Source organism: Ilyonectria robusta (assembly GCF_021365365.1).
Source record: "Ilyonectria robusta strain PMI_751 chromosome Unknown BGZ61scaffold_40, whole genome shotgun sequence".
NCBI classification, from domain to species: domain Eukaryota; kingdom Fungi; phylum Ascomycota; class Sordariomycetes; order Hypocreales; family Nectriaceae; genus Ilyonectria; species Ilyonectria robusta.
This window is the reverse complement of record NW_025764474.1, coordinates 330,128-349,112: the sequence shown is the minus strand read 5'-3', so window position 1 is coordinate 349,112 and position 18,985 is coordinate 330,128. Positions and strand designations below refer to the sequence as shown.

The following is an 18,985-nucleotide window of genomic DNA, read 5'->3' as shown; positions in this document are numbered from 1 at the left end:
TCGGAAGTTTGTTGTTGATCATTGAGGATTCCCCCGCTTCAGCTTCGGAAAGATGAGGGCTTTTGCTGACAGCCTGATATTGGTTCTGCGATCAGGCGTCCAATCACAGGTGCAGTCCACGTCTTGTACACGTCAACTTCCCCTCTCGAAGTTTTCTGTCGGCGGCTTTATCCCTCTACGAACTCATTGCTGAAGTTGGCTTGTTCGTTGGTCAATTACAACAATCCAGCATCCAAATCCGACCATGGGCGCTCCTCCCGCGTCGGAGCTCGCAGTTCAATGCCTGGCCCAATTTGACGAGTGTCTCCTAAACCATGCCCTAGCACACAACCAATGGGCCGACAATCGACGAGCGGATTTCAATATTTGGGTCGATGGAGTAGGAGCAATGGCTGGGAAAACGGCCTCCTTGGATGCCAGATTTGAGTCAAGGCCTCGCGAGTTGATTCTGACAAAGAATCTACTCTTTCAGCTGGGATATTATCTCGAAGACGCTCTGACAGCCACTGATGAAAGAGAGCTAGAAGAAGTGAAGAGAAATGTAGATACATCCATTGAAAATCTCGCTTCGATGGCCATCGCAATCCGCCGAACTGGGCGCAAGTCTCGACTTGTCAGAGCGGATGCGAGCTTCAATTCTGCCTCGCTAGATGACTTCAGGAAGCATCTGGAGTTCATAGTTCGTCTTCGGCCTACACTGCCCGGTTACAGGCACCCGTCGCATCACAAGAATCATCCTCACTGGTGGCAGAGGCATCTTAGTGCCAAGCTCAATCCTCTGCAACAGCGACTCATCGAAGCGAATTTGAGACGGAGAAACCGGTTTCTTTACGCTCAGAGTCACTCCCGGAAGCTTGCGTATCGTCAACTAGCTGAGAATCCAATAGAGCATCAGCCGCAGGCAGATGGGTTGATAAAACATCGATCATCGAAAGGAAACCCCACTTCACAACTTCCAGTGCGTGGTGCATCCGCTCAACCACACAACATGAGTTCTGCAAAGCACCGCAAGATCATGCCAGCACTATCTGAGGCTTTGGCGTCTACTCCAGAGAGCAAGCTAAAATGGACAGAACCAAATAACCGTGTTCGGGTAGCTATGACGCAGATGAGTCGCGTTACTGGAACAACCTTGTACCCCAACTTAAGAAAGCCGCAACAATCAGAAGCTCAAGGAATGGACCAAGACGAGACTGAGTTGCCAAAAATGCTGAAATGTCCGTGCTGTTGCGAGGCGATACCATCCAGCATGCTGAAAGTTGAATCAGCATGGAAGTGAGTCTGGACTCGATTGCTTCTAGTTGTTGTATTCAGTGTTGACAAGATTTAGAAAGCATCTATCAAAAGATCTTTGCCCTTACACATGCATCGCCACAAACTGCCCAACGCCGCACGTCCTGTACTGCACACGGGCAGAATGGGAGGATCACTTAAAGGAACAGCACCCCAAAACCTGGAAATGCCAGCTCTGCGACGACCCAGGTGATATTGTCTTCCACACTGACGACCAACTTCTCGAGCATGTCAGCGAAGAACACATGGATTCATTCCCAGCAAGTCTTCTCGGAGCAGTGCGCCTCTGGCCTTCCAGTCCCTCCATTGGACTAAAATCCTGTCCTCTATGTTACAAGACGGGGCCTCGAGATGCGCCAAGCTTAATCGACCATGTTTTAGAACACACTCACAGCTTTGCGCTCCGTTCGCTCCCTTGGGCAGACCTCTCAGTTGCCAATTTTGAAAAGCCCGGGACGTTTGAATGGTACAATTTTAGCTGCTTGAAGTATATGAAGCCAACGGAACCAACAGCATCGTCGCATCAATGGCTACTGCATGACTGGTTCGAAAAGTTTGAAACTCCGACAGTCGAAGAGGGTGAATGGGAGAGAGCAGAAGCTGCTTTGGGAGATCTAGCAGCTTCCCGAGCTAGGATGAAAGTCAGGGACCAAGATGACTACTTTGCGACGAACGACTATTTCGCTTCTGATGCCGAGGGCCCATCGCAGCCTTTGAGTCGTAATAGTTTCGATTCAGAACCGGAGATCGAGCCCGCGGAGAGTGATGGAAACGCACCGCAATGGGGCGGTTGGTCATACGGGACCCGAAATGAACAGTCCCAGGGAGACACTCACCGGCTCCCAAATAATGATGGTTCGTATCACAGCTGGAAGCTTCATCCCCCCAAATTCCACTATCACTATGCCTCGTGTTAACCACAGACTGCACAGCCGATCTCGATACCGAATGGTATACCCCAGACAACGAACCGACGACATGTGACTCCGACCAGGACGTGCCCAAATACTCAAACAAGCCGAAAGGCAAAGACCCCGAGACTGAGCCTTTAGAGACTGATGAAAACGAATCGCAAGGAGAGGATTGGTCACATTGGATCTGGAGTGAAGACTACCAGAGGCACTATCGCCAGCGCCACAATACCAACGGTTCGTCTCACAGCTAGAAGCTTAGAGGATGAAGCTTCCCTCGCCGCTATGCCTCTTATTAACCACAGACTGCACAGGCGATCTCGACACCGAATGGCATGAGAAACAGACGACGTACGACTCCGAGCAGGATGGATCCGAGCTCTCAACTGAGCCGAGGTATGAAGCAGAGCTATACACTGCATTAGATGACATTGAAGACGCCCTGGCATCAACAGAGGAGGCCCAAGATTATGGCACGGATTTTTATGCGCCCGACGATGAGACGACGACAGCCACTGTGGCTTCTGGTATGTTACTAGCAATCGAGCTTGGCGCCCTAGAGACTCACTGGCAGCCATAGGGTCAAATGAATACGAAGCCGGTGGTCCTCTCCCCAGCCATGTTTCTTCGACTGATGAGGAATGGGAGGAGTTAGATCCTCGTGTGTAATACACATCCTCAATCATACCTTCTTACTGATTCGATTCATAGGTTTTCGTGTGGAGCCAGCTCGCAGATTTCAGCCTGGACAGGTACGTTTGCTTTATCCTTATGGAGCGACTCCTAATTCGCATGCTTTATAGATCTTCAAGATTTACTGGTCCGAGCCAAAACGAAGCGGTGGTAAAACCGCGCTGCCTTTCTTGGATCAAAATGTGGCCATGGGCTTCCGTCGATTTATTATCATTGCCAACGATGCCGGGCACTGCACCTGCGTGTGAGTCGTAGCCACCACTCCCTGACATGAATCACAGCGCTAATGTGATAGACCTGTTCTTACGTATCACGGCAAAGCATGTAAGATGAAAGGCGTCAAACCCATGAAGCATGGGGTCATCTACGAAAAGGGGAAGAAGCCACGACTTCTCTCCGGTGAGCCTGAACTTGGCTTTCCCCCTGTTCAGGCTCAGATAACTGAAGCTGGGGAAAGGCTCTACAGGGAACATCGGGTGGACTACTCCAAGCTGACCACGGTCGAGCACAGCGTTAAGGTCTTCTTTATTGGGCACATCGAAGGCAGAGATTTTGATGTTGTTTCGGATGCTGTCAATCAATGTTGGGAGGAAAAGATACATAGACACAAGCGGGGAAAGGGGTCCGACGAGAGAGAATCTTCAACTCATCCGTCATACAGCTGAGGATCAATCTCGGAAAAGGGTACATAGAGCCAATACCTATCACGAAGGCGCTGAAAACAGGGTTTCCAAAGTACTGGCATGAACATTCAAGAACCCATCCTCAATTGAAATCGAGATCAATGTCCCATGTGTAATAACGGACAAGACTCCATAGCCCAGTCTCCTGATGATTCAGTTGGTGGCAACCACGCCATCCGCCCACGTCGACACGGCATCGGGTGACGGCTATTATGTGCCCCCGGTCCAAGGGCAATGCAACTCCAGGTTCCCCGCAGCCCGTGCCAACCCACTGAAAAACGTCCAGGGGTTCTTTCAGTGGATGCGGGGCCCCGGCATTTTGGTTGTTGGGGAACCAGCGACATCCGCTTCTCGGGCCAAGTTGATACGAGTGAGATATTTTGGAGCAGTGGAATGTGACTTCTATAGCCAGCTTGGGAATCATTTGGGAGACTCTTCTGCAGCTCAGAGGCATTCTCCATGGTCGTAATGAAGTCAACAAACAAACCCCTCTTGGACCCTTCGTGACTCTCCACTTGGAAATGCCGTCCCCTCAACCCCAGGATCCCACTGCCACCCCCCCTGCGCCTCCATGGAGCATTTTCGCCCGGTGGCCTGATGTCGAGTCCATCTCACTCCACTTGTACTGCGGAGAAGCGATTTGGGGGCACAATTGCTGATGGTCCCTTGCCACTCCGGGACGTCAGCCGCGAACTGGCCGCCAAGCGTTCAACCTCCGTCCGCCCGAACCACGCGTTAACCGACATACCCCGAGATGCTGGATGCGCCTCAGTCCACGGCGGCGGCCTGCTCCGCGAAATTAACGTGCGCGTGCCTGCTCTGGGATCTGATAAAGACTGGCCTCCAGCTGCTCACCTGTCTCTGGAAAGGGAATCCTTTACACTCTGGTCCTGGAATTTTTGGCCCTGGAATTTTTGGCCCGACTCCAGAGACTTACACGCGCATACTTCGGCTTGGGCCAAAGAGGACTGCCTTCGCCTACACGCATCCAATTAAGCCCTTTTATCATACCCTAAAATACGTCGCAGTCTCATTTCTATTTCCTTCTTACAAGATGCGATACAGCGTCGTCGCCCCGGCTCTATGCCGATCCGTCCTTCGGAACCAACGGCTCCGCGCCCAAGTGTGCGAGCGCGGCGTGAGGAAGCTCTCCAGCATCAAGACGGCGCCGACATTCGAGGAGGAGAAATGCCGCAACTATGACCCCAAGGACTTTTATCCTGCTCGCATCGGCGATACCCTCAACAGCAAGTACGAGCTCGTGTCGAAGCTGGGATGGGGTACTGGCTCGACTGTCTGGCTGGCGAGGGCCATGCACTGGTAAGCGACTTCGGCTCCGGGGTTTGATTGACCAACTGCCGTGATTGAATCTCACATCGTGTTAGGCTCCCATGGCAGAACGAACACCATGTCGCACTAAAGATCACGAATAACACACCCACTGCGCAGGCCGCTGCGCGTCGAGAGCTAGACATCTCGGACCAAATGTTCACGGCGGAGACGACACACCCCGGCCGACAGTACGTCCGCAGTGTTCTGGACTCGTTCGAGGTCGAGGGACCTGATGGCACACACATCTGCATGGCGTTTGAACCGCTGCGCCAGCCGCTGTGGATGTTGGGCCAGCAGAGCGGCCTCACCAACCTGGTGCAGCCGCGCACAATCAAGGCCCTGCTGCCGAGCATTCTCAAGTCTCTGGATTTCCTCCACTCCGAATGCCAGGTCATTCACACTGGTATGCGCGCACCTAGTGACTCTTTTACGATTCTTGACTTGAACCGAGGCTTACTTGATGTTTAGACCTCAAGGGCGATCATTTCATGGTCCCGTTCGAGGACGCCAAGGTCCTAGAAGACTATGTATACCGCCAACAGGCCAACCCCGCCCCGTGCCAGGAGCGAAACGGCCGCCCGGTTTACGAATCCCGATCCAACTTCGGTCACTTGAGGGGAGACATCGGCTACGTCAAGCTCACCGACTTCGGCTTGGCTGTAAGAGGCAACGTCGCTAACAACCATGATATCCAACCTCGAGAGTACACGGCTCCTGAGGTCATGCTCAAGGCTGGGTGGTCCTACCCTGCCGATATCTGGAACCTGGGGCTTGTGGTAAGTCTTATGGGCGAGAAAGTTCTCTTGATATTATGTATACTGACACCTTCTACTCAGCTTTGGGAGCTTCTGGGAGACATCAATCTGCTCAGCGGAAGAGTGCCTGGACACTGCAAGTTCTCCAACAACACTCGTTGGGCTCAAATGATTCGGCTCATGGGTCCCCCTCCCTCTGAGCTTCTCGCACGGGCCGACAGGGAAGCGCTCTCCAGATTCTACGACAACCAAGGTATGTGCCTTCCAGTTCGCGCCCATTCAACTGCGTTGGGATGCTAACTATATGTAGGAGTCTTCAAGCACCCCGAACTCATCCCCGACGAGATGTTCACCCTCTCTAACTCGACACCGATGCTGGAAGGCCAAGAAAGGGCATTATTTATCAACTTTGCCAAGAGGATGTTGACCTGGCTGCCAGAGCAGCGCGCCACCGCCAAGGAGTTGCTGGATGACCCGTGGCTGAAGTCTGTAGGGAGACACAGGGCGGCTGGTTTTGGATATCTTGAGGACACTAAACTAACTTGAAAAGGATGGCTAATGGTATGAGTCTGGAGCAATGGTCTGGAATTTCTGGTTGTTTTATCTGTTTATGAGGTTTTGGAATCCATGAACGAGGCATGAATACCACGGGGAAGAGGCGTTAGCATCTAGCGTAATCTATCTCTACTAAGTACCCAATCCCTGGTATCCTCAGTGCACATTCAAATCATCTGGTCTCACGGTATGGGGATTCCGAACGCTTCTCACGGCTTTGAGGCGCTACTGTTGGCATTGGCGAGGTGTTGCTTGCGAAGTCGTGGATAGTCTGAGTCCCGAGTCAGTGAGTCTGGTCATCGTGGAAGCAAGCCTTGGGTAGGAAATGCTTTAGTGGCGGATAAAACTGTGCTTTTTTTTACCTAAACTGTGCTTTTTTTTATAACCCTAATCCTGAGTTTGATGGCTATGCCAAGACGAAGAGATAGAGTAGAATGGCGAACGATGACGACGAGGATGCCAAGGCCACGCCAATGGGAAAATAGAGAAGGCGTGACGGCGAGAACCAATGGGCGGCCGAGCGCGAACCAGCAAAACGACGTTGTCGAGGCTTGTGAAACCCGTGACCAGGGCCTGCCAATCCGATATTTCGTCCATCAGCGCCTCCATGTTTCCCTCGTTGTTGGCTGCGAAGTTCTGGATAACGTCGCTCTCCTTCTGGCGCTCGATGTAGGTGTCCATCTGTCCTCCCGGGACGGTTTTCTGTATGTTGACGAGTTGCTCCTTAACGTTCTTGATGATTTGGGCCTGGTCTGGGAAGCGGTGCTTCTCCTTGAGCGACTCGATAAGTGCGAGGTGCGTCGGGTCGTCCATGTGAGGCGTATCCCTTGCCTCGGGGTCTATATCGTGGATGGCCTTGTTGGTGGTTTTGCGCAGATTGGTGGTCTGCATGGCATGCATGGCCAGCTCGCCCAGCTCGAATGCCGCCAAGACTTTGAGTTCCCTCACACCCTCCATTTACATTCCTTCTCGTGGGAAGCCGGCTCCCAGTCGAAGAGATCACTTGGGAGAACTCCTTATCGAAGGCGCCTTCGTTCCAGTCGGACTTGGGCGAGGAATACCAGAAGATGTCGAAGGACGGCTACCAGTACTACGGAGACAGCGTCGTGACCAAGACCAAGAACGCGAAAAATCTGAACTTGGAGGCGCCGGATGAGAGGGGAGTACTACCAGACCTCGGCCTCGGACAAGTACAACTTGATCTTGGCCTCCTTCCAGGAGATCTCCTCGAGGAGCAAGGAGAACGGCTATGCCAAGGAGAAGATCCGCATCTGGAATTGGTTGGTGTTTGTGTCAACCGGGATGCAGACCTTGCCGAATGTCATGATCCTCAACTTGGAAATTGACAAGTTGGACTCGCAGAAGATGAGGCAGCTGGCCTACGCGACCCTGGGGAGGAACTCTTTGGTGTTGAAAAACATCACCCTGTTGGTCGCCAAGGACCTCGAGACCCCCAGAACCGAAGCCGCAGCGAGCTAGTCCTCCTAGATGATGAGCTCATAGTTGTTCTTCTGGAGAAATTGGGGTTGAACCTGGAACTTTCCAAGTTCTTCTTGTCGAGCCTGGTCTTCACCTACGTGGTATTGGTGACCTACAGCGTGTAGCACGTCCTGTAGGGGTTAGTCGTTCAACTGAATGAACTTGAGCCTGGACTTGGCGGTACAATGAAAAAATATGTTTTTGTCGCAATACCGCTGCAGCAAAAGTGAATAATTACTCCTCTTTCTGGTAGTACAATCCTAGTCCATGTCTCCGTCTGACAGTGAAATCGGTTGCAGATTGTACTGCGTAGGAGGCATTTAGATACTCTATTAAAGTTGTCAATTATTCTACGCCCCGCCGCTCTTATAGTAATAGAGCCGATTCTGTCATTCTCGCCTGTTCACCTTGCTCTAGGATACGCTCTGCCATACCTCATATCCCAGATATATCCAATTATTTTTCAAGGGAAACACTCTCGACGATGGCTTCGAACATTAAGTTTTTATATTGCATAGATTATCACGGCCTCTCTCCTGAAATGGCAGGACTTGCATATCTCCCTGGTAAGTCTATCAAGCTCAGTAACCGTCTTATAGCTAACAGTCATTTTTAGTGGCCGTTGGGACCATCTTCGCTTTGGTTAGCTTCTGTACTTTCACTTGGTAGTATTCGATCAGCAAAGGCTGGGAAGCCGTGGGCTCAATGTGAAATATATCGACGCTTGTCTATTGCTTGCTTTACTGCGCCATAATTTGTTTCCGGCCCTCTTTTTATCTTGAAATACAATTCTAACACCCAACAGCATATTTATCTCCCTTATTTGGCCAGGCTGGAGAGTGTGAGACTCTGTCTCCCCAGTTGTGCCCGCCATCGGCGGTCTTTTCTTTGGCACCGGCTTCCGACTACCATTCATAAGCATGTTAAATTCCTCACTGACGCTTTCCGCCAACAATCCGTCTCAGCGCATGGCAAGGCCATCTCCGATCTGTTGGAGCAACCCTAGTTCGACTAGCAGCGGGCCCCATGTCCAGCAGACTCAGAATTCACTGGGCACCATCCGTTGTGGGCTCACTTCAAAATCTATCGGCAATGTTCCATTTGCCTTCATCTATTACAATGAGAAATCAAGCGCTAGAAGCAAGTCTAGGCAAGCTCTGTGAAGATTTTATGTGGGCTATATTCTTTAGATTACTCGATTCGCATGCTCAAGATGCAGCTGAAATATGGCTGTGAATGATAGCGTTACTCTTTACGTACAATACTAAATAACTACGTTTGAATTAGTTGAGAAGTTTTGTATTATTACGTGCCTTTTTCGTACTTTGTCTCGTTTCTCACTCACACAGTTAATGAATCTTCTGTTTCCGCTATTTGACCACTCTGCACAAGTGTAAGTAGAATGATAATGTAAATCACGGTGATTCATAAATTAAAACATATCTACCGAGTCAGAGAAGTACCTCTACTCCCCACTCCCCTGTCTGCTGAGTTTGGAGTTACAATGTGTTGGGATTTAGGGTAGGTCCGTGGGGGTGTAATTGCAAAAGTGGAACGCTCCACCACAGAACTCACGTATTTCCGGATGTTCCTGTTCACCAGGGGGCGCGCTCAAAAATAAACAAATTAAATCATGTGGATGATATTTCTAATAGACTGTGTATTCTAGCTAACTTGGGAAATACGACAAAAGCCTTTTCGGATAAGCTAAGGCTTATTAACGCGTGATATTTTCTTAGGGCCGCTGAGTAACTCAGAACTTTGAGTGTAAGGTGGATTATTTTTAACAGTGTTAAATGATAGCGCTGAAGTGTCAAGGGGAATATTCAAGTGTCTATGGGCGATTAAACCGAATCTAAATGACAATTCACCATTTATCCTTCTATCCTGACCTGTTCCATTCTTCCAAGCGCCCCCACAAAACCTTCGATTTCCCAACCTTTACCCCGACAAACTCCAACAATCACAACTCCTTTGATTAAACCATCCTGTCACCCAGTTGGCGTGTTTTGCTGTCCTTGGTCTCGCTCCATCGTCGCTTTAGCAATGGCGCAATGTGCAAGTCGTATAAGCTCAGCGACAAAGTCGTTTACTACCTTCATGTGGCTCATCTCGTAAGCCGTCATCTTGCGGACCGGCATGCTTCTGACCAAATAAGCAGCCTCGCTGAGTAGATCTATGTCGAATTTGGCCTGGGGGTCCAAAGGATACATGATGATATTGAGAAAGAGGGACATGATGGCGGAGGTGGGGTAAAATACGATGATCCTGTAATGTCCGGGAGTTAGTGATCCAGATACGAACTGTACATGAATTTTGGGGTATACACAGATGGGCCTGGAAAAGGTTGGACAAGGTTGTTTACTCACCAGAATGCCTCGCCAGCCAGTCCCCTCACCGCTGCTTTCAAGAAGATGATGGTCGAACGGCTTGCTTCCAACGAGAGTGCGATACTGGATCGAACACCACCGCTCCACTCAGCATCATTAGAACCATTTTCGGATTGCATCGCAAAACATCTGCCGCTCGCTCTGTGGATTGTTGTCATGAGGTGGTGGTACTCGACATGCAAACCGATATGTCGCATACTTCGCGGCAGCTGCATATTCGGGGGAAGGAATTTTGAGTTCTCCTTTATCGACAGTGAAGGTCGAAAGTCGGGAGGAATAGACAGTCGCCAACTCTCAAGTTCGTCGTCCAGCTCTCGGATGTCGCGGAGCAACTCGGCGTCTGATTTCTTGAGAGACTGTGCCGAGTAAAGCATACGACAAGTTTTGTCCTTGAGATGGCTCAAGAGTGGGTCCCCAGGAAGGTGAGGTGTGAGCTCTTCATTCCTGTGGGAAACAGAGTTATTCTCATCCATGTCCGGGAGGTAAAAGTAACAGTTTACGTAGTTTTCTGGAAGCGTCAGGTCACAATAGTCGTCAGTCATCAGTGGCGGTTGGCCTGTGCGAAGCGCGATGTCCTTGTCGAAAATGTAACACAGCCAGAACAACATGCGCAGCTGGCGAGTTTCCCGTTCTTTCCGGGTTGCTTGAGAACCGAAAGATTTGATAGGTTGGTAAGTATGTCCCCCGAGCATGAAAACAATACGACAAGCAATCGCATGCAGCATGCTCGCCGATTGCAAACGGCCCGAAAATGTCTGGTGCATGTGCTGGAAGTTATGTTAATTTATGCTTTGTATTATGGCGTATATTTGGCGGAGCATCATTAGACTTACCAACATGAAGACGGTTTGAAGGCTCAGGAGGCTTGAGTCTTCAAAAACATCTGACAGCAAATAATGCGCCCTGACAGCGCATGCATCGCCGTCTATAGAGGGTAATAGCTCCCTTTGACCTCCTGGAAACATGACCATTATCGAGACGAAAGCAAGGACACAACCTTTGGCGCTGATGCATTCAAGAGATGGTGGTCCATCGTATGGCTCGTACGCTAAAGCCATGGTTTCTTCAAAGAGAATGCGATCTATCACGGGGAAAACCAACCTGAACGCAGAGGTACAAAATACGTCGAGGACTAGCTCCACAAGGCTCCTCTCCGGCAGCTCATGGAGTTCGCTTTCTGACCTGTAAACGTGGGAAGGCGATAGAGCCGAGGGGAGATTCCGGTTCTGGTATCCGTGGTGGAACCTTCCAAATGAGACATCCTCGCCGGTTCTCGATGATATCCAGTTTTGACCTTCCTCGGAGAGTACGGGCATGCCGTTGTGGGAGCTGATTTGTCCAAGGTGATGCCCGGCGTAGTGAATATGGCCAAAGGAGACGCTGGTGGTGAAGCAGGTGCTAGGAGTGGAAATGAACGGTGACCGAGTTGACTCATAGGCGGCAAACTGCTCCCCGAGATTGGCTGGTTCCTTGATAACTGGGTCCCTGCTCAAGCGCTCTTTCGTTTGAGAGCGAGTGTTGACGGAAGGGGTTGAGGCGAAAGGACTTGATGCGAATGGTGGCGTTGAAGCTGCGGAAGGTGCTGAAGCAATTGACGATGTGTTGGTCGACTCATGGTGAGCAATTGTCCTTTTTAAAGCATTCTCGATACGCTCGAGTCGTTCGGTGAGGCTCTGTTCAGAGCTCAATTTGGACCTGAATCAGGAGAGACGGCACCATGCATGTTAGACTGGGTCCCTTGGCCAATGGGCAAAAGAACGAAGAAGAAGGGGGGCGAGTAGGACCTACTTTGGTTTTGGCTGCTTTCTCCTCCCCCTCACTCTATTAAAGGTGCATGCAAGACCGTGATGGTCACACCAATTGCAGGAGGCGTCTGCTTTTGCTGAATCACATTGAATCTAGTTGTGCGTGAATCAGTAAAACCCTCGCGGTGGACTGAATCGGGAACAGGACTGTGTGCCAAGGGACAGAAAGGAAACGGAGGGTCCTAGGGTATGAAATGTTGGGTCTTGGAGTCCCTGAACTGACATGGTACCTACTTTCCTGGCGTGGCAGGCATCACAGGCGCGTTTCTGGCCCATGGTGCCGTATGCGAGTCCCCGATTAAGTAAGGATTCCTTGGACAATTGGAGACCGACAGAGGCCTGCGGCGCCTTTTGTCAGCGCTGTACGGCCCTTGTAACTGCCGACACCGAATGGATTCGGCGGCGGGAAGAGGCAGCCACCGGGAGAGATGGTGTAGACACTCGGGGATCTGATCTCGGGAGTAACGCCAAAACCACAGTTAGGGCGGCATGTGGCAGCGGGGCGCAGGGCGTATACTCAATGCTCAGGTCAGCTCAGTCGGCGTATTGACGTATACGCTGGGTATGCTTACTGAGGACACCCTGGAGCCTCCAAATTCGGAAGATGTGGACTTGAGAAGAGTCCGACGGACAAAAGGCAGGCCGAGGGCGGATTCCGCGGACAACGTGTGGTTGTGAAGACGAGCATGTTGGTGGGAGTTTTGGATCACCGCTGACTCAGCGGAAGTTGGCCCAAAGGGGGTTAGCGGGCGTCCCCTTCAAGCGGTTGATGACGCCAGGGGGGCTTCAGGCGCCCCGCCAGAAACACCAGAAGAGGCTTGATCGCGGCTTCACGGTACTTGAGGCCTGGGGATGGAATCGGTTGGGTGCCGCCGAAGCCCCCTGCGGGCTGCTAAACGAGTTGGCGTCAGCGCTATCACTGCCCCCGTATCTTAATCGCTGGCCACTGTTGGGCGGGAGGCCCCGTTTTCCATGTGGGAGGCGGCCGTGCTGCTCCCAATTTTACGGGGCTGGCTGTGCTCAAACTTCTCCTTCGGAAGTTGGCGGCGGTTTCAATTGTCCAACTTCCGCTTAGTCATTAGTATTTGATCCCTGACAGCCTCCTTTTGTTATTGATGCCTTCGGCCATCGGCCTTTTCATTCCTCCAAGAGATCTGGCCCCTCTGACTTCCCCAATCCTTCCCCAATCATGGACGTCATCGCGGCATTGTCGGACATGGGAGTCACCCCGATGCTCGTCCCCCACGGCGTTATGGCCATCGCAATCGCGAGCTCCGGCGAATTCATGCTGAGTTTTGTCATCACTCCGAGTTCGTCTTAACGACGAGTCGACCCGGCCCTCCGGATCGGCCCCACACCTGGCACCCCAAGAACGTGTCTTTTCATTCAGCGCAAAGCACCCTTATCAGGATGACGACATTCTGCCGTCCCCAGCGCGATTTATAGACTTTGCCTTCGGATGTAATATATAATGTGCGTGCATGACTCAGCGGAACGGGTCCCTTTTCCTTTGCGAATGCGAACCTTCTGTCCCAGATGCATCTAGGCATCGCGGCTCTTGTGGAACCCGTTGGACCCGCCAAGCCGACCCGTAACGCCAAACGATCCCAGTCGATCTGGAAATTCATGTCTCATTCCTCGTGGCAGTACACATCACGCCCCGAGAATGGCCGGCAGGGGGCTCCAGATGGGTCGGGCGGATCCCTAGTCGGACTTCTTACAAGTCCGATGCAAATTCTCCCATGTTTGATAAATACTCCTGGCGGCCATCCTGGCTGTAGTGTGTGGCATAGCCTTTAACTTCTTCAACTTCATCCACTCCTTCTCTAGTTAACTCCCTTGGCGCCTCGTTTATTCCGATTACCTGAAGGCGCTGTGGCTACATCTCTCCAGCCACATTGGCACGAGGCCCACCATCCATCATGGACTCCGACGGTGATGGATCGCAGACGGTATACGACAAGTCTGTCTTCCACGGTATCGACAATGACGATGCCGAATGGGCCTTGAAGCCAAAAGTTGCCGCCTTCAAGGAACGAGACCAGGCTGGCGAATTCCCCAACCCTCGAGAACTCGGTGTTACTTGGCGCAACCTCAATGTCGAAGTCATTAGTGCCGATGCCGCCCTCCACGAAAACGTCTTCTCTCAATTCAACATTCCGAAACTGATCCAAGAATCCCGACACAAGGCCCCGCTCAAGACAATCGTCGATAACAGCCATGGCTGCGTCAAGCCTGGAGAGATGCTGCTTGTTCTTGGGCGGCCAGGCTCTGGATGCACAACCCTGCTGAACATGATCGCCAACAAGCGCAATGGATACGCCAGCGTCTCCGGTGATGTCCACTACGGATCCATGACAGCCAAGGAGGCAGAGCGATTCCGCGGTCAAATCGTCATGAACACCGAGGAAGAGCTGTTCTTCCCTTCACTCACGGTTGGCCAGACCATGGACTTCGCTACCCGCCTCAAGATCCCTTTTCACCTGCCCAACGGTGTCACCTCTAAGGAAGAGCTACGCACTGAAACACGCGACTTTCTTCTCCAGTCAATGGGCATCGAGCACACTCACGATACCAAAGTCGGCAATGCCTTTGTCCGAGGTGTGTCTGGTGGTGAACGGAAGCGTGTTTCTATCATCGAGACCCTGGCTACCCGTGCCTCGGTTGCCTGCTGGGATAACTCGACTAGAGGTTTGGATGCCAGCACGTATGTGACTGCCTATAATTGAACATTTAACTGTTTTTGACGCTAACTATTCCCAGCGCTCTGGAATACACCAAGGCAGTTCGAGCCTTGACCGATGTTCTTGGCCTTGCTTCCATCGTCACTCTGTACCAAGCTGGAAACGGCATTTACAATCTGTTCGACAAGGTGCTTGTCCTGGATGAGGGAAAGCAAGTCTACTATGGTTCCATGAAGGAAGCCAGACCCTTCATGGAGAACATGGGTTTCATCTGCCAACACGGAGCTAACGTCGCTGACTACCTAACTGGTGTCACCGTCCCAACGGAGCGAGCTATTCGACCCGGCTTTGAGGATCGCTTCCCGCGCACCGCCGAGGCACTCCGCGCTGAGTACGAGAAGTCACCCATTCACCAGCGCATGATTGCCGAGTACGACTACCCTACTACGGAAGTCGCCAAGGAAAACACCAAGCGTTTCCAGGAGGGTGTTGTGAACGAGAAGGACAAGAGGCTTGCGGCATCAAGCCCCATGACCGTGGGCTTCGTCCACCAGGTCGAGGCTTGTGTCAAGCGCCAGTACCAGATTATCCTGGGTGATCGCGCGAGTTTCATCATCAAGTTCGAAGCCCCTTACCTATTAAGACTATCAGGATGCTAACAATCCCCAGGCAAGTCTCCACGATCGTCCAGGCTCTGATTGCCGGATCACTATTCTACAACGCACCCAACACCTCTGGCGGACTCTTCATCAAGTCCGGCGCCTGCTTCTTCGCTGTTCTTTTCAACTCTCTGCTGTCCATGTCTGAGGTTACCGACTCCTTTACTGGACGTCCGGTCTTGATCAAGCATAAATCTTTCGCCTACTTTCATCCTGCTGCCTTTTGTCTCGCGCAGATCGCGGCTGATATCCCGGTTATCCTCTTCCAAGTGTCAACATTTTCCGTCATTCTGTACTTCATGGTTGGCTTGACTTCGACGGCCGAGGCATTCTTCACCTTCTGGGTTCTACTCATTGCCATCACCATTGTAAGTTGGCCCGTTCTGACAAGCCCCCCACCCTACTACACCCCACCCCCACGCGCCCCACTATTTTAGCTGCACGTACCCTAACCTCCATCAGTGCATGACCGCGATGTTCCGAGCTGTCGGTGCCGCATTCAGTACATTCGACGGCGCATCAAAGGTATCCGGTTTGTTGATCTCCGCTACCATCATGTACTCTGGATACATGGTCACGAAGCCTCAAATGAAAGACTGGTTCGTTTGGATCTACTGGATCAACCCCATGTCCTACGCTTTCAACGCCTTGCTATCCAACGAGTTCCACAACAAGATCATTCCTTGTGTCGGGAACAACTTGGTCCCCAATGGTGGAGCGTTTGCCAACGCAGCAAGCCAGGCTTGTGCTGGTGTCGGTGGCGCACGCGTGGGTCAGTCATTTGTAAATGGAGATGACTACTTGGACTCTCTGGCATACAGCCACTCGGATCTCTGGAGAAACTTCGCCATCATTTGGATTTGGTGGTTACTCTTCGTTGCTATCACTATCGTCGAGACCACTAGATGGAAATCATCCTCTGAGAACGGCCCGTCACTACTCATTCCCCGCGAAAACCAGCATATCGCCAATGCCCTCCGACAAGTCGACGAGGAAGGACAAGTCTCAGAGAAGAAGGTCGAGAGCGGCCAGAACACCGGAGCCATGGTTGAGAGCGATTCCGAAGGAAGTTCAGATGAACTCGTTCGCAACACTTCTGTCTTTACCTGGAAAAACCTCTCTTACGTCGTCAAGACTCCCTCGGGAGATCGTACTCTGCTGGACAATGTCCAAGGCTGGGTCAAGCCGGGCATGCTCGGTGCCCTTATGGGATCCAGTGGTGCTGGAAAGACTACTCTCCTCGACGTTCTTGCTCAACGTAAGACCGACGGTACCATCCACGGTTCTATCATGGTTGATGGTCGCCCTTTGCCAGTCTCCTTCCAGCGATCCGCTGGTTACTGTGAGCAGTTGGATGTCCACGAGCCCTATGCTACTGTTCGAGAAGCTCTCGAGTTCTCTGCCCTCCTCCGCCAAAGCCGAGATACCCCTCGAGCGGACAAGCTCAAGTATGTTGACACCATCATCGACCTTCTCGAGCTCCACGATCTTGCGGATACCCTCATTGGCGATGTTGGCGCTGGGCTAAGCGTCGAGCAGCGCAAGCGTGTCACTATCGGTGTCGAGCTGGTTTCTAAGCCTAGCATCTTGATCTTCCTCGACGAGCCCACCTCTGGTCTTGACGGCCAATCTGCATTCAACACTGTCCGTTTCCTGCGCAAGCTCGCCAATGTTGGCCAAGCTGTTCTCGTCACCATTCATCAGCCTTCTGCCCAGCTCTTTGCTCAATTCGATACCCTGCTCCTCCTCGCCAAGGGTGGCAAGACTGTGTATTTCGGTGAAATCGGTGAGCATGCCAAGACGATCAAGGAATACTTTGGTCGTTTTGGTGCTCCTTGCCCCAAGGAAGTCAACCCCGCCGAACACATGATTGATGTCGTGTCTGGTCACCTATCTCAAGGAAAGGATTGGAACGAGGTCTGGCTTGCATCCCCCGAACACGACGCTGTGAGCAAGGAGGTGGACCGTATCGTCTCCGAAGCCGCTGCTAAGCCCCCTGGTACTGTTGACGATGGTAACGAGTTTGCCACCCCTATGTTGGAGCAGATCAAGCTTGTCACTCATCGCATGAACGTCGCTCTCTACCGCAACGTCGACTATGTCAACAACAAGGCCGCTCTGCACATCACATCCGCGCTGTTCAACGGCTTTACCTTTTGGATGATTGGAGACGGTGTCGCAGACCTCCAACTGAAGCTGTTTACCATTTTCAACTTTATCTTTGTTGCTCCCGGTGTCATGGCCCAACTTCAGCCACTGTTCATCCACCGTCGCGACATTTTCGAAACGCGTGAGAAGAAGTCTAAGATGTACTCATGGGTGGCCTTCGTCACGGGTCTGATCGTTTCGGAGATCCCCTATCTGTGCATCTGTGCCGTCTTGTACTATGTCTGCTGGTATTACACTGTCGGCTTCCCTGGCGACTCCAACCGTGCCGGAGCCACCTTTTTCGTCATGCTGATGTACGAGTTTGTCTACACTGGTATCGGTCAGTTCGTAGCTGCCTACGCACCCAATGAGGTCTTTGCATCTCTCGTCAACCCGCTCCTACTCGGTACCCTGGTCTCATTCTGTGGTGTTTTGGTACCATACCAGCAGATCCAGTCGTTCTGGCGCTACTGGATCTACTGGCTGAACCCCTTCAACTACCTCATGGGAAGCATGTTGGTCTTTGACATTTGGGGGTCCGACGTGAACTGCTCCGACAGGGAATTTGCTCGATTTGATCCCCCTAGCAACATGACGTGCGGCGACTATCTGGCTGACTACCTTGCACAAGGACTCGGCGCCGTCAGCAACCTCGTGAACCCGGAGGCTACCTCCGGGTGCAAGGTCTGCTCCTACTCCAAGGGTGAGGACTACTTGCGCACGCTCAACCTGAAGGAGTATTACTACGGCTGGAGAGATGCCGCGATTGTGGTCATCTTTGCCTTGAGCTCCTATGCCTTGGTGTACGCCTTGATGAAACTCCGAACAAAGACCTCCAAGAAGGCGGAGTAAGGAAAACACTTGCTGAAATATATTGTCCGGTTTGATTCCATAGACGATGGGAACGCGAATGATGGAGCAGCAGGGAAGTTGCACCGTCTCTTAATATTTTGGTTCTCGCGCCATAGAACATAGAATTTTCACTCATAGCTTTATAGAATGTAGACTTTGCTTTTATTTTCCTTTACAAATACAGATAAGATTCATCTGAACTGCTGTGTGTTGGACCCCAATAGCATGGTGAGCAGTTTAGTGGAAGGGCATCAATGTTTCACTCTTTTGCAAGTTTTTTTGTCAACAACATTATGGCCTATGGCCCAACTGCTGCTACAGCAATCAATTTACTTTCTTCTGCCCGAATCTTTGAAGTTCTGAACTCTTCTATGTATTATCACATGAGTCCAGATTACTGTCTTTTGGAGGCTGCGTTACTCCGATCTTGGGATCATTAGTAACTCGTCTAGGTAAATTGAGGACATCTTGATGCGGGCAAGTCTACTTAAACGGTTTTTATAAAAAGGTACGCCGTCCCAGTGCCCTAAAACCGTAGCGTCTAAAAGCTAAGCGCTTAATGCGCTAAAAGTTAGAGAATATGTGCACTACATGCTAAGGTCTAAGCGCTAACATTAGGACTGGCTTAATTAGGTACAGATTTGTTAGCGGTTTGGGAAGGGGGGGGGGGGGGGTTGGTCACTTGCACCGTTGCATGGCTTGTCTAATGAGCGGCTGTAAGCGGTCATGGTTAAAATGCTGGCCTT

General features: G+C 51.6%; 6 protein-coding genes across 6 annotated transcripts; 4 read left to right on the top strand and 2 right to left on the bottom strand.

Annotated features, from left to right (window-relative positions):
• Positions 1 to 383: 383 nt before the first annotated feature.
• BGZ61DRAFT_403753 (uncharacterized protein) lies at positions 384 to 1,745 on the top strand (the record flags this gene model as incomplete). The annotated part of the gene is made up of 3 exons (XM_046243114.1): positions 384 to 839; positions 1,023 to 1,275; positions 1,331 to 1,745. Coding segments are annotated over exons 1-3 (1,119 nt in total), but the record flags the coding sequence as incomplete, so codon positions are not given.
• A 1,100-nt stretch (positions 1,746 to 2,845) lies between these two features.
• Positions 2,846 to 3,562, top strand: BGZ61DRAFT_370167 (uncharacterized protein; the record flags this gene model as incomplete). The annotated part of the gene is made up of 3 exons (XM_046242002.1): positions 2,846 to 2,956; positions 3,008 to 3,141; positions 3,193 to 3,562. 3 exons carry the CDS (start codon positions 2,846 to 2,848, stop codon positions 3,560 to 3,562), a joined length of 615 nt encoding a protein of 204 aa, XP_046095848.1.
• Positions 3,563 to 4,634: 1,072 nt separating this feature from the next.
• Positions 4,635 to 6,213, top strand: BGZ61DRAFT_370382 (kinase-like domain-containing protein; the record flags this gene model as incomplete). Its single annotated transcript, XM_046242020.1, has 5 exons — positions 4,635 to 4,900; positions 4,966 to 5,315; positions 5,381 to 5,688; positions 5,749 to 5,920; positions 5,978 to 6,213. The coding sequence occupies 5 exons, from the start codon at positions 4,635 to 4,637 to the stop codon at positions 6,211 to 6,213; spliced, it is 1,332 nt and encodes a 443-aa protein (XP_046095847.1).
• A 181-nt stretch (positions 6,214 to 6,394) lies between these two features.
• On the bottom strand, positions 6,395 to 7,179 carry BGZ61DRAFT_540204 (uncharacterized protein; the record flags this gene model as incomplete). The annotated part of the gene is made up of 2 exons (XM_046254878.1): positions 6,395 to 6,493; positions 6,751 to 7,179. 2 exons carry the CDS (start codon positions 7,177 to 7,179, stop codon positions 6,395 to 6,397), a joined length of 528 nt encoding a protein of 175 aa, XP_046095846.1.
• Positions 7,180 to 9,642: 2,463 nt separating this feature from the next.
• Positions 9,643 to 12,584, bottom strand: BGZ61DRAFT_171843 (fungal-specific transcription factor domain-containing protein). Its single transcript, XM_046237597.1, has 6 exons — positions 12,469 to 12,584; positions 12,131 to 12,412; positions 11,880 to 11,989; positions 10,925 to 11,786; positions 10,071 to 10,858; positions 9,643 to 9,969 (listed from the first exon to the last, which is right to left on the bottom strand). The coding sequence occupies exons 2-6, from the start codon at positions 12,170 to 12,172 to the stop codon at positions 9,693 to 9,695; spliced, it is 2,079 nt and encodes a 692-aa protein (XP_046095845.1). The 5' UTR covers positions 12,173 to 12,412; positions 12,469 to 12,584; the 3' UTR covers positions 9,643 to 9,692.
• Positions 12,585 to 13,818: 1,234 nt separating this feature from the next.
• On the top strand, positions 13,819 to 18,239 carry BGZ61DRAFT_540201 (ABC-2 type transporter-domain-containing protein; the record flags this gene model as incomplete). The annotated part of the gene is made up of 4 exons (XM_046254877.1): positions 13,819 to 14,603; positions 14,660 to 15,199; positions 15,250 to 15,607; positions 15,702 to 18,239. The coding sequence occupies 4 exons, from the start codon at positions 13,819 to 13,821 to the stop codon at positions 18,237 to 18,239; spliced, it is 4,221 nt and encodes a 1,406-aa protein (XP_046095844.1).
• Positions 18,240 to 18,985: the final 746 nt, after the last annotated feature.

Bases quoted from the DNA above. Each gene is read 5' to 3' on its own strand.
- BGZ61DRAFT_171843 (XM_046237597.1), bottom strand. From the start codon at position 12,172: ATGGGCCAGAAACGCGCCTGTGATGCCTGCCACGCCAGGAAA. The intron at 10,859-10,924 runs GTAAGTCTAATG...CATAACTTCCAG, and splicing joins TTCAAACCGTCTTCATGTTG to CACATGCACCAGACATTTTC. The intron at 9,970-10,070 runs GTGAGTAAACAA...CGGACATTACAG, and splicing joins CTGGCTGGCGAGGCATTCTG to GATCATCGTATTTTACCCCA.